This window comes from Silurus meridionalis, chromosome 5 (genome assembly GCF_014805685.1).
Source record: "Silurus meridionalis isolate SWU-2019-XX chromosome 5, ASM1480568v1, whole genome shotgun sequence".
In the NCBI taxonomy this organism is placed as follows: domain Eukaryota; kingdom Metazoa; phylum Chordata; class Actinopteri; order Siluriformes; family Siluridae; genus Silurus; species Silurus meridionalis.
In genome coordinates, this window is record NC_060888.1 from 19995032 (window position 1) to 20008859 (window position 13828).

General features: G+C 37.8%; 1 protein-coding gene across 1 annotated transcript; it reads left to right on the forward strand.

The window, feature by feature from the left end:
• The first annotated feature begins 2090 nt into the window (after positions 1-2090).
• sparc (secreted protein, acidic, cysteine-rich (osteonectin)) lies at positions 2091-11635 on the forward strand. Its single transcript, XM_046849821.1, has 10 exons — positions 2091-2232; positions 7102-7171; positions 7693-7719; positions 7984-8068; positions 8480-8601; positions 8822-8942; positions 9511-9644; positions 10303-10451; positions 10563-10711; positions 10802-11635. The coding sequence occupies exons 2-10, from the start codon at positions 7115-7117 to the stop codon at positions 10828-10830; spliced, it is 873 nt and encodes a 290-aa protein (XP_046705777.1). The 5' UTR covers positions 2091-2232; positions 7102-7114; the 3' UTR covers positions 10831-11635.
• Positions 11636-13828: the final 2193 nt, after the last annotated feature.

Sequence of the window (13828 nt, forward strand, 5' to 3'; positions counted from 1 at the left end):
CGAATGACTCAAGACTCAAGTGTTTAACACACCCAAATATGGGGATAGAAAACAAAATGGAAAAATGGATTAGAAAAACCTTTCCTACGGGACTGTCTCCTAAATCTCACATTCAGCATATGATGTCAACTCACATACATATTAGCTAAAATCCTGTAAATAAAAACAGTGAACATAAAATTCTCAGTTTTGAAGGAGGAAATTATTCAGTACATCTCTTATTATTTGCTTTTAACAAAAGATGAACATGGGTTTCCCTTATTTGTAACCTTAATGAATGAAGGATGTGCATGTGTTAATATAAAGAATTAAATTTATATCAGAAGATTGTTGAATGCTGCAAATGTTAATTATACTAGACTTTTAATAAAATGGTTTACATTTACAAGTCTTACCAAAACCAGTATAATTCTATATGGTTGTTTACCAAAATGAGCCAAAAAGGCTGTCCTATCTACACTATAAGCTCAGGTGCAATGGTTTATTCTGCTCCATGTTAATATTAGGTTATTTGCTATTGCAGGGTTTCAGCGTGCCCACAGTTTACACAGAGGCAAAAACAGGAACCATAATGAATAGAAGCCTTGTTCATCTGAGGCTGTGATCCATTTGAGAGTCTGGGGAGGAAACGGTGGTCTGCATCATACTATTTGCTGCATGAATCAGAATCTAACTATGCTCACACAACCACCAGAGAGGTATTTCCTATAAACCAGGTCTGAAGGGGCTACATTCCAAATAAATCAAGCCCCCTCAATGGTGATGCAACAAGTTGATTCCTTTAAACCTTCACCTAAATAAGGTGATAGAATTGAATTTTTAATGCATCCAAAGAACAGATAGCAAAGAGAATAGATAATTTAAAACCTCACACAGCTCAGGTGCTTGTGCCTGCATTTTGCAGATGGTAGCAGGTATAATTAGGCTTAATTGTAATTAGATGGGGGCATGTGTGGGGGATTGGATGGTTGGAATCCCCTGAGCCTATGGTCATGTGAAGTCTTGTTAGGCAACTGTAGACAATGCCACGTCTGCAGCTCGGGAGAAGTGAGTAATTACATCTTCTCCATGGGCTGATCTGAACTGACTCTCTGGGTCGGCTGCAGCCAGAATGGAAAATGCCACGTTGCATAGCTGCTACTTTTTTCCATGATTTTTTTCACATCCAGATGTTTCTCTTCATTCTCCTCATCAGACATTGCGAGGACAGACATTAGCAATCCAGAGCAGAGTGTCTCTGCATGCTGTCTCTGAGAGGCCAAAAGCTGAATGGAACAGCAGATAGGATTACTTTAGCCTGATAAATTCTTAGCAACACACAGTACATACAGCCCAACCCAAGTACACGCGCACACACACACACACACACACACACACACACACACACACACACACACAGAAAATAAGGGTGGGAGGGAAAGGAACAGAGTATGAACATCTTTTCTGTGAGAATAAACAACCATGTTTTAAATGTGCTTTATTAAGATACTAACCATGAAGGACTTCAGAATTATATACAAAATTTTACTAATTACTCTTTAAAAACTGTACATCATATCCACTGCCTGTTTTTCCCATACAATTTTCAATTTAGAGAAATCAACATTTACATAAAATCCCTACAGAATTAACACAAATGATCACACTGCAAAAAAAAAATAAAAAAAACATATCTTAGCCAGAAAAACATCTCAGATATTGCAGTATAAGGCAAACAATTTGAATATAGGCTAATTCAGAGTCTCAAAATCAAGTTATTTATTAATATGTTTTTGAACCAGCCTTTATAAATAAATATTGGTTTGAGTTTCTATTGTTATTCTATTGGCACAATTTAAATTTATTCCTAAAAAAGAAACTGATACACTTTAATCGAATAAGTATAATCATATAAAACAATATAATAAATAAGTCATATCTGTTATATTTGTTACATAGTATTGTCACTATACTAAAACCTCATGATTTTAGGCAAAATGTCTTCACAATTAAGATCAGAATATCACTGATTATAAAATCTTTATTAGGCCTGTTTTGTATGTCCTGAGCTGGAGCTTCGGCTGGCTACATAGAGTTAAACAGTGGGCTGTCCCACACCAGGGCTGTAAGGGGGGTTTGACTGGGCCTGCCCACTGCAAATGTCTTCTGTATGAACTTGTGTTGCTGTTAGATAGTTCCAGACCCCTGCTCCAGCTGACTTCTTCCTTGGCTTGCCTGTTTGCTGAAGCGAAGGTAAGATTACTCACTCCATCATTTGCTGACTCTTAACTTCTGAAGCTAACTTTGAACTTTCATTTTTCTTTCATACAATTTGCAAAAGAAAAATACAAGCTTTCTAAAATCCTTACTGCTTAGATGCTTTGTTCAATGCTTTTGCATGCAAATAAAGTATAGGAGAAAACTAATTTTAATTACTTCATAGATTACTTTACGTTTTATATTAATTATATTATGTTTTAAATGTGCTTGCTACATTTTTTGTTAAATCCAAATATTATTATTAATATTATTATTATTATTATTAAGAACTCCTTTCAGTTGCAGAAGCCAACATGTGGACATTTTTAAATTCAAATGTTTGCAGAACTGAGAACATCTAAACCTACTGTTGACACTCATCTCAGGAGCAAGTGCAGTTTTAAAACATTGTGTGCCACATAGGCAAGAGGATGGGTGACCATAGATTTGTGGGGGAGGGGAGGGAGGGAAAAAAGGAGTACAAAGCCTGAGAGAGACAGAAAAGGCAGAACAGACAGAGTAAAAGAAATCAGCTCCATTTTCACATAGAGCCCTCCCCTCTCAGTTACTCCCATCAGAAGGAATGAGAGTTGCCATGGTCATTCTCGCCAGCTGTTAAAATTGTGCAGATGTCAATTCTCTTGACAAACAACAAACCTGTGAGAACAAACTGAATGTCCACAGCTGCCGGATGGTCTGTCTGATAAAAAAAAAGAGGGATAATGAGGGAGGGGAGAAGAAACAGTGTTCACACAGCATGCAGTTTAATCCAGCTCATATTTATTTATTATTTAATAAGAAACATCAGGCTTATTTTAGACACCTGAACAGATGTTTTTCAAAGTAGCACGAGAGAGACGGAAAAACAATGTCACCCATTAACAACATTTATTTTTTCAATCTTAGCTTTTTTCAAGACTGTCAAGAAAAATAAATGAAATGAATCTGAAACTAAAAATTGTACATTTCAAAACCACTGGGTAAAAGGCTAATATATTTGTCGCTTCATAATAGTGACCTTTCGAAAGCCACGACCAGTCTTCAAGAATGAGAGGCCAATATATGAAACACCTTGGTCTAATAAATCTGTTATGTAGTCAGGGTAGGGCTTTCCACATGCCATTATCTTTTCACTTAGGTTACACTGACATGTGAATGGGAATGTTGTTTGTTTGCAGGCAGCAACCGCAAGTAACAGCTTAGCCTGAAGTCTGCTCGGAGTAATGGAAGTCCAGATGAAGGCTTCTGGTGTATAATCCCCAGTGGGAGATTGGCCTGTAGTGCAAACCAGTCCCATGGCATGCAGCCAGAATGCAAAATACATATAATTTTAGTACAATTTCAACAATTTGGGAAGATTTACCTAGGCTAGAAATAGAATTAATAAATAATCAGGTAAAGGAGCAGCACTAACTGGTTTTGTTTCTGACCTTATTACCATTGCCTCATCATTCATTGTATGATTTCCATTTCCAAAAAAACCCCAATGGAATCACAAATTTCCTTAGTGGGAAAAATCCCATTTCTACAAATTCCATAGCTGTTCTTTTTTTTTTTTGGGCATGAGAAAACTAAACCATGGCGTAATCACTTAGAGATTTAATGTCCCAGCAGCACTGGGGGAAGGGGCGAAAGGGTTAGAAAAGGTCAGCTGACTAGATACTCAGGTTACATGGATTCCTGTCTTTTGTCCATGTCTGCACTTCCTGGGATCACTATGCTTAGATTCTATCAACTTGTTTAACAAAGGTGTTAAAATGCAGATGGAAGATGGAGAGACGAATATTAACCATTGCCTGAAACCTGCAAATCTTCAAAGCCAAACCTAAACAGGGGTATTGTTTTTTAAAAGAGCACCTTCCCTGCTGTCTGCTGTCTTTTTATTACCTCTGTTCAAAAAGCTTCCTGGCATTTGTCGGGTTGGAACTTTTTGGTTTCTGACCAGCTGCCTTGCTGGCAAGTGTGCAGTTCTGTATACTCAGTGGAGATATCAATGCTCAACACTGAACATCATCCAGAAGAAGCACAGTAATTACCTAGAAATGGACAGGTGGCTTTCTCAGTGGTTTCCTGTTCCAAAAATCGAACTTGTGCCACCCTTTGTGCGCACAGATGCAGGACTGGGTGAAATTATGGTGATTAACACTTACTGAGAAGGTTAAACATTAGCGTGGATGTTGAGCCCATAAAGATTACAAAACAGGCCTAAATATTCTTTCTTAATTATTTTCGACACTGTAATTGGGAAAATATACTTGTTTGTGTCAGATTATAATGAATGAGCTTCTTTGGCCAAATTGCTTAGACAGTGGGAAAGAGTGAATTTATTCTCTATCTATTTTGGATTTGTTCAGTGTGTCAGCTCCACTGTTTTTCCACGCCACCTGTTTAAGTCACTCTAGAAAATCAGAAGGAATTTCCTAATTCGGATCCTTTGGGGGGAAAAAGGTGCCTTTGAAAAAGCAGAGCACCGTGCCTCTGTTTTCGTCTCACAGCTTGCTTACCTAACTAACCTCTAAATCAAATACTGTGTGCAAAAAAGGCATCCTTTATGCCACTGCCACCCCTTAATTTCAAGCCTGTTTGAGTATGAGCATTACTTTCCAAATAAAACAGCTTGTTTTGCTCTTACGTAAGTACGTCCAATGGACTAATAGCGTTATGCCTCATCTGTGAAAATAAACATGCAAATTTATGTACAAATTCCTCTCGAAGGGAAATTAATGATCTTTTCAAGCCAAAGACTACGGATGATTCGTATATAAGTTTCTTATAGGACAGTGTATTCCTAGGGAAGTTGTCCTATTTTCCCCTCCCTGAGCAAAAAGTTGAGAAGAGTCTTTGTTTGCCATGGTTCAAGTCGTTGTTAGCCTTTGCAGTGCAAACTCTTTTTTTTCCAAAACTAAATCTATCGAAGATGGTTGGCTGACATCAGTTCCTGAGTAGAGCTCACTTCTAGCCCCTTCAATAAAAACAGATGGGGGAAGAGGCCTGGCTTGGGCTTGTTTTCAGTTTGGCTGGGCTGACGGGTCAAAATCAAAGTGCAATTTGGCAAGACTTCTCTCCCGGCAGCTGCTTGGAGAAACGTGCGATCGTGCCACATCGACACTAGAGCAAACATCTGCATTTGAAGGACTTGTCGGGGCACATTAGCAGTTTTGAATCTCAAAATGTTCATCAGATTAAATAGCAATGACCACTGCGAACTACTGAGTCATATGGCATGATATAAACACTCTGAATTTTTTCAGAAGATATTATAATACTAGGGTTTTATACTTAAATATACTATTTAATATACAACAGTACAAAGCACACAAAGCTTTATTCAGATCTTGAATTTCATCCAGCCATGGTTAGTTCCCTAAGGAATGTGTGACATGCTACAAACTCTTTGTTCATGGAACAAGGATTCCTCTGTCTTCAGTGAAGCACCAAAAAAGTTTGTTGCTCGCAAAGTTAATCAAGTAGGCTGTAAATCACCTGAAGTATGTAAAGTTTTACCAATTATATATATGTAAGATATACATAATGTGAGATAATCCCTTTTCATATTCAATTAGTAGAGCATTTAATTGTAATTATTTTCCTCTTCTAAATACACTTTTGCATATTTTAATCATTTTAAAACACATGCTTCCTTTGCTCCCAATGAGAAGTCACCGTACAGATCACAGATACATTCGCACAATCTCGTTTCCATTTAAAAGGGAATGTCTGTTTATCATAGTCCCAGTAGAAAGCATCTTAACTTTATCTATGTTGACATTTAGAACATGTAACCATGATCATTTGATGCTATTAGTACCACACAGCAGACATGGCTATTCTGAACATACAACCAAAGTACCCTTTTATTTATTTAATAGGTTTTTTACCTTTTATTTTTCATTTGCCATTTCCTGTCCACTACCTATGTCACTAGGGAGGGTGGAGGCTGGCTCATACCACCGTCTTCTTCACCACCATCACCAAAGCTTTTGAAACCACGCCTCACTTTAACACCTGAACACACTCAGGGGAGAGTGTTAACTGCCCTCTTCCACATATAACACACTCTAATTGCCAATTGCTGCTTTGATTGGCAGAAGGAAAGGTGCCACTGAGAAAGAACAGCTTATTATAGTTTCTTGTAAAGTTGTATAGTTTCAGATATCAAAATTAAACTGTCTTACAACAGTCATTGTCATAAAGCAACTTTACAGAAATTCAGTTGTAGATTTAGATCCTAGTGAAAAAGCAAGAGCTGGGAGTGGCAAGGGATTTCACTCTGAGTAGAATATTCAGCCTTAAAAGGAAATGCATTCTCTTCTGGGTCCCTGTATTAAATGTATTGAAAGAATGCAGAATGTTTTTCATTACCATACTGTGAATAGCAGTACTGGGTGTGAATGTGTGTGTGATTGTGCATGCACGAGTTTTCATGAGGAGAACGTGTATCTCTATTCGGGGTCTCCCGGAAAATAAAGCAAACAGAAAACAGGCACAACTAAGTTGTGATCTCAAAGCCGTGGACTCTTAGGTGTGAGATTTAAGCAAGCTGACTAATTTAAGTGTAATTTCCTGTTTAAAGGGCAGGTCTGGTTGGAGAAATCTCTTCTAATCTATCCGCTGGAGAAAACTATAAGAATACAAGTGTGAATAGGAGTGATATTGATCTCACAGGGCTGAAAATGGCCATGAGTCGTGTTTGATGTCCTCAGTCATGAGGGCGAATGTGACGAGGCCGAAGAGCACAAACGTCACGTAAAATCCATGAACTGAGTTTCAGATAATGAAGCCAGATCTTAGATATGTATGTATGTATGTATGTACTGTAGCACTGTAATTTTAAAACAGGTCTGTTGGTTTGTTTTACTGCAGGCTGTATTCCAACATGAGGGTGTGGATCGTCTTCCTTTTATGCCTTGCTGGAAAGGCCCTGGCTGCCCCAGTAAGTATTTTTATTATCTGTGTGCAATACTGTGTGAGCATTTTTTATATGTTTGTAGGTACCAATGTTCCCAGATGGAAAGGAATACCTGCAGTTTTGACCTAGTAGGGACATTTGGCTGGTCCTTAGGAGGGAAACAGCATTTTACAAAAGCTTAACAATGTATTGAACAAACAAGCAGACAAATCAACAAATACGGAGGGTTAAGGTTATGGGTAGATTTGGGTTTAGCATAATAAAAAATTGCTGCATTAATAAATGTGTCATTCGAAAGACATTGCAAGTATAATAAGACAAATGTGTATGTGTGTGTGTGTGTATGTGTGTGTGTGATTGGAGGTCATAGTATCCTCACTCATAAAAATTGAAGGTGATGATTCAGTGGTTTTTACGAGGAGTTTTATTTGTTTAAATGTATTAAATTAAGCCCAAGTTGTTGAGGTCAGCAGTAAGGACTTAAACAAAAGTGAGGATCTAATCACACAAAAAACAGTTTACCATGTACATTTTTTTTGTTGCAGGCCGAAGAGGAGCCAGTCATTGATGAGGTAAGTGCCATTTAACCTGGGTATAAAACAGAGCAATCAGGTTGAGATCATGTAGCTCATTTTCTCGCTCGTATTATTGTGCATTTAGTGAATGATTACCGCCTCTATATTGGATCAGATATTTTATATATAAGAACCTCACCCAATTCTGGTCCTTCCTAAAAAAAAACTCCTTGCCTTTCCAGGTTACACCTATTATTTTTTCTTCAGTTGTTTCTTTTTGTCTTAATTCAACTAAAAGTCTGTTACCTCCTATCCCGATAGGGAGAAGTAGGGTCGAACCCAGTTCAGGTGGAGACCGGAGAGTTTGATGAGGCCATTGAGGTTGTGGAAGATTTTGCTGCAGAGAGTAAGTAAATTAAAAAATCCTACAAAAACAAACAAACACAGGAACTTAACATGACCTTATAAGTGCATATGCATGTAAGAACACAGGCTCTCCCAAAAGTTTACTGTCTTGGGGATGCGGTATTCTGATTTCTTTACTTTATAAAATTCTGTATTTATTTCTCTATGCCATTTGTGTGATGATAGCCTGAGGAAATTATATAGCAGCAAGGTCATGAAAGCTCTAGTAATGACAGGCTGCATTTAAGCCTATACTAGTCTAGCTATAATTATAGAGGCAAATAGACTGTGGCTTCAGAAAAGCTGCTACATGGCATGTCTAACAGTCATTAAAAATGTCCTAACCGAAAAAGCATTTGCTTAAAGTTTAGGAGGAAATGTACACAATATTTTTGTGTGTTTCCTTTTCCAGATGCTTGCCTCAACCATCACTGCAAGAAGGGCAAAGTATGTGAGCTCGATGACAACAACGAGCCCATGTGTGTGTGCCAGGATCCCCTGACATGCCCAGCCCCTGTTGGAGAGTTTGAGCATGTGAGTTTTTACAGTAGTGAGCCCAAACCACATTTCCTTTCTTCTTGTAACTATAGAAGGCTATAAAATAGGGAGTGGCAATGATGCCTAGAACCAGCAACATTTATCCATTCAAGACATTACAATGAGAACAGTAAGCCTTTTTTAAGACATGCCAAATCTTTGAAATATCAATCCTACCATATCCGCCTACTTACTCTCACCTCCTTGTATCTAACAGGTCTGTGGCACTGACAACAAGACCTATGACTCCTCCTGCCACTTCTTTGCCACCAAGTGTGCTCTGGAGGGCACCAAAAAGGGCCACAAGCTGCACCTGGACTACATTGGACCCTGCAAATGTAAGTGAATGTCAATGCACACTTTAAAAAAAATGGCATCATGCCAGATTCTGGGCCGTTTCCTCTGAGAATTTAACTTTTTAAGCTAGTCAAGGCATCATCCGGTTAAGATGTGCTAAAGCTGAGTGCTATGATTGATGAGCTCCAGGCTCTAGGCTTCCCTCAAAGGGCTCTACACACAGGGCAGGTCCTAACTAGTCTCCTTTACTCCACCCCACAAAGCAAGGAGAATCCGTTCCTAATCATGTGCACCAGAATGTGTATGTGTGTGCAGAATCACCTGACTGTCTGGCCTGAAGGGTCCAGATGGAGCTCTTCTTCTGGCAAAGCAGATCCGCCTAGTCACAGATGAACTGAGGAAAATGTGTTTTGACATTACTTAATAGGCTTAATGTGATCCAGAGCCCTGGAGCTGTAAATCATGCTTTAATGATATATTTAGCACCAGGGGCATGGCTGCACTTTCATAAAAAACTGGCTGGTATACTGTGTGGTCTATCAAGATGTTTACTATAAAGAAAGTGTGAAGAAGTATGTTAATGACTATGTTTGTCTTCATCTAATCCAGACATCGATGCATGCCTGGAGAACGAGCTGGGTGAGTTCCCCCTGCGTATGAGAGACTGGCTGAAAAACGTGTTGGTCACTCTGTATGAGCGCGATGAGGACAACAATCTGCTGAACGAGAAACAGAAGCTGAGGGTTCGTCCAAGTTCTCTCTGTCTCATTAGAACCTTATTAATTCTCATATCATATCCCAGGCTACAGTCAATGCAGCCAATAGACATTATTTTATGTTGTTTATTGATTCCAGTCAGGGTACTACAGATTTCTTTAGCATGCGCTGAAATCAAACATGCCAGCTTAAAAATTTTTTTTTTTCCGATATCCAGAAAGGTGTTAAGCAGGATTATATGTAAGACCACAATTAAGAAAGACTATTCCTGTACATGCTGCAATTAAATCATTTTTAACAACCAATTTATTTGGTTTATAAAAAGTTTTTATTGCACTAGATTTTAAGACTGTTTAATCATAAATTTATAGTATATTTTTGTAAAAAAAAAAAAAATTCTAATAAAAAAAGTTTGCCAGCATTTTTGTTTATCTTAATGGTTTAATAATGTAAGGGTTTAATAGTGTTTGTCTAACCAAATGTACGTGTATCATCAGAACACCCAGATAATCTCAACCCAAAATTGTTAGCTAAAATGCATAAAATACAGTTAGGGTTATGATGCGATTAGCATTATTGAGCGACAAATAAAACACAGTAATAAAGTGTGCAAACTATTTTACGCAACTGTTGTGTGATAACAGTCGGCCACATATATGCTCCAAGTAAGTGTTTTGTCTCCAGGTGAAGAAGATTTTTGAGAACGAGAAGCGCTTGCAGGCTGGTGACCATTCTCTGGATCTGCTGGCTCTGGACTTTGAAAAGAACTACAACATGTACATCTTCCCTGTGCACTGGCAGTTCGGCCAGCTCGACCAGCACCCATCTGACGGGTATGTTCCCACACATTTTACTACCCTCCATCAAAATAAGTGTTTGCTAGTACTCTCAGAAACATTGCACGCTATTGCCTGCATCTTTAAACTCTTTCTGATGTGTTTCAGCTTTCTGTCCCACACCGAGCTGGCCCCTCTGCGTGCCCCTCTCATTCCCATGGAGCACTGCACCACCAGCTTCTTCGAGTCCTGCGATGCTGACCAGGACAAGTACATCGCTCTGGAAGAGTGGGCCGGCTGCTTCGGCATTAAAGACCGTGAGTTTCAAACATCTGAAGGTTTCTTTTTTGTGTTTTAAAAAACTATTTTATTGATTTTGATCTATATTTTTGTGCTTCTGATTGCAGAGGATATCGACAAGGACTTTATCGTCTAAAACCTGGCCACCGTTGATGCTCTCTAGTTAGCCTGCTATTGGGACGAGGTGCTAACAATTCACATTAATGGTGCTATTTGCAATTTTCAGTAACCTATGTATACCACTAAAAATAAAAAAAATGTAAAAAGGAAAGAATGCACAGTCCATGCTACTAATCACAGTAGGTGATAATAGCTGCCCAAATGAAAAAAACAAACTTGTTAGCATTATTTTTTATCAATATGTGCAAATGGTAACGCTAACTGACTGAATCAAGTGGATGTTTAAAATGTCTCAACAAGGCTGTGGCAAGATAAATGATCGATGGACTTTGTACGTCAGAAGCCTTTTTATTTTGGAAGTGGATGCACAAAGAGTTCATTATTTTTAAAAGAATCAGGGCTTGATTTTAATGTCAATTTAAAAATACTGAGGAAAACTTGTAAAAAGGTAAAAAAAAAATAATAATAATAAAGTTTCCAAATAAATGTTCTTTCTGCTTGCTTTATAAATCTTTTAGTTTTGTTTCTTGCACTTTTTTTGGTGGGGGATGTTTTCTGTTCTTTGTTAGATTTAAGGAGATTCTTTAGATTTGAACCCCGGGTAGAAAAACGGTTGATGTGTATATTCCTGTTCATTTTTGTCAGGGCAAAATAAATGTTTTTTGGACAAGACATATGAATTGAACCAAAAGAGGAAAGAATCTCGCAGGATGAGAAATTTCTCCCTCGCACATGTTCACGTGCACTTGCAGTTTTTGCCATGATGTGAGCATTTTTAACTTCTGAACATGAATAAAGCAATTGAAGTGTCCAAACCCAAACATTGCATGCATTCTCTCAATGTTTCATCTTTCTGCTCTGGATATCTGGGCTGTCTCCCTTCTGCTTCTGAGATTATAGTTCCTATATCTTTGTTCCCATCCAGCACAGCTTGCAACACTATGAAATGTCTGAGGGTTGTATAACGGCCTGCTTGTTTATCGCCTGTGACGTGGATCAGCAACTGTATGTTTATAGTTCTTATTAAAGCACAATAATTCAAAGGAAAGTTGTAACTGTGAGAGCTACATAAAAGGAGCTTGCATTATATAAACAAAGGAAATGAAAGAAATAAACGATTTAGAGCTTTAGGAACTTTAAATATCTAGCAAAGATTTCCACATGTGCAACTTCCCTTAGGGTGGAGTGAACACCATTGTTATGCATTTTTATGGGCAGAAAAAGTATTTCTGTATCCTATATTTAAGAAGTTGTTTTAAATGTAGAACTTCCTGCTTTTCGCACAATTCAAACACTGGCATATAAGGATATCCATATAAAACCGGTTTAAACAGGTGTTGGTGGGAAAAGTATTGTAATAACCACTGAAAATCTAAATTCTACCTCCTCCCTAGAGCTATAAACCAAATTCAGGTCCTTGTCTTATTCTGTAAACACATATCTGTCAGTCCATATCCTAGGAAATGTGAGTCAAGGCTCTGTGATAAGTTACAGTGCAGCAGTGCAGGCAAGAGAATGGCCCTGCTCTAGAGAGAACCGATTTCACCTGATCTCCAGCTTTACCCTTCCAGCCAGACACACCAGGCAGGAATCTCAAACAATGGCAGAGCTCCAAACACAAAGAATCGTAGACGAAGAGGCCCGGCCCCTTCCACAACAGGGAGGAGAGAGCCTCAGCTTTCCAGTCCTCCTCCTACAGGGCAGCAAATGTGGAAAATCCAATTCAGAGTAGCTGAAGCCCACAGGGGGGAAAAAGTCTGAAAAATGTATTTGCATGCAAATCTATACTAGAGGAATATATTATCAAAGGACATTGCCTGGAAACATTTTTAGAATGTTTGGTAGGCACTGAAACATTGTTAGTATGAATAATAATCAAATTCTAAATTCAAAACATTTCAAATGTTAGTTCATTATATACTTTGTCTAATTCGTCAAAAATCAGTTGATGCCATTGAGTGAAAAGCTGACCTCTAAGGATATGTCTGAGACTTTGCCATGGCCTTTCCATGGTCTCCTGCTGACTGGAAAGTGTCGCCCCCAAGTGGAAGAACAGCTTCTATTATGAATTATTCATTTATTCATTTATTTATTTATTTATTTATTTATTTATATTATTTAAATTGCATGGTTACATACATTTCAGGACCTACTAAATGCTAAAATGTGTATGTGCTGGACATATAAAACGTAAAATCCTAACAAATAAGACAAGAGAGAGCAATTTAAACATCCAAACAATATTTTTTTCATGCATTTAACCATGGATTATGACCAGAGGGAATATGTTAATGTACATAAAAGACATTTTTGGCAGAGACTTGCTGAGCTAAAGTCTTAGGCACCCTATTTTTTTAGTACAAAAACTACACATTTTGTTATAGATATCTATTTTATAAATCCTAAATTAGTACAAAATATTGTGTATAATAATACTAATTAATACTACTAATAATAAAACCAAAATAATAATAATAATAATAATAATAATAATAATATTAAAATAATTATATATTATACAAATAAAAGACTTCTGATTAGAAGATCATGATCTTAAATCACATAACCTCCAAGTTGCCACTTCTGGACCCTTGAGTGAGGCCATTAATCCTTAACTGCTGTACAGTAAATGAGATAATTGTAAAACATTTAGGATGAGGGAGTGTTCCAAATTCAAATACAAACCCAATTCCAAAAAAATTGGGACACTGTACAAATTGTAAATAAAAACAGAATGCAATAAATTGGAAGTTTCTGAGGAGACAAGTTGCTCAAGTTAAGGAATAGGAATGTTGTCCCATTCTTGTCTGATACAGGCTTCTAGTTGCTCAACCTTTGTCGCATCTCCCTCTTTATGATGCGCCAAATGTTTTCTATAGGTAAAAGATCTGGACTGCAGGCTGGCCATTTCAGTACCTGGATCCTTCTTCTACACAGCCATGATGTTGTAATTGATGCAGTATGTGGTCTGGTATTATTCATGTTGGAAAATGCAAGGTCTTCCCTGAAAGAGG

Excerpts from the sequence above, each read along its gene's own strand:
- sparc (XM_046849821.1), top strand. The coding sequence starts at position 7,115 with ATGAGGGTGTGGATCGTCTTCCTTTTATGCCTTGCTGGAAAGGCCCTG. Across the intron at positions 8,602-8,821 it reads CTGTTGGAGAGTTTGAGCAT|GTCTGTGGCACTGACAACAA; the intron begins GTGAGTTTTTAC and ends TGTATCTAACAG. Across the intron at positions 10,712-10,801 it reads CTGCTTCGGCATTAAAGACC|AGGATATCGACAAGGACTTT; the intron begins GTGAGTTTCAAA and ends TTCTGATTGCAG.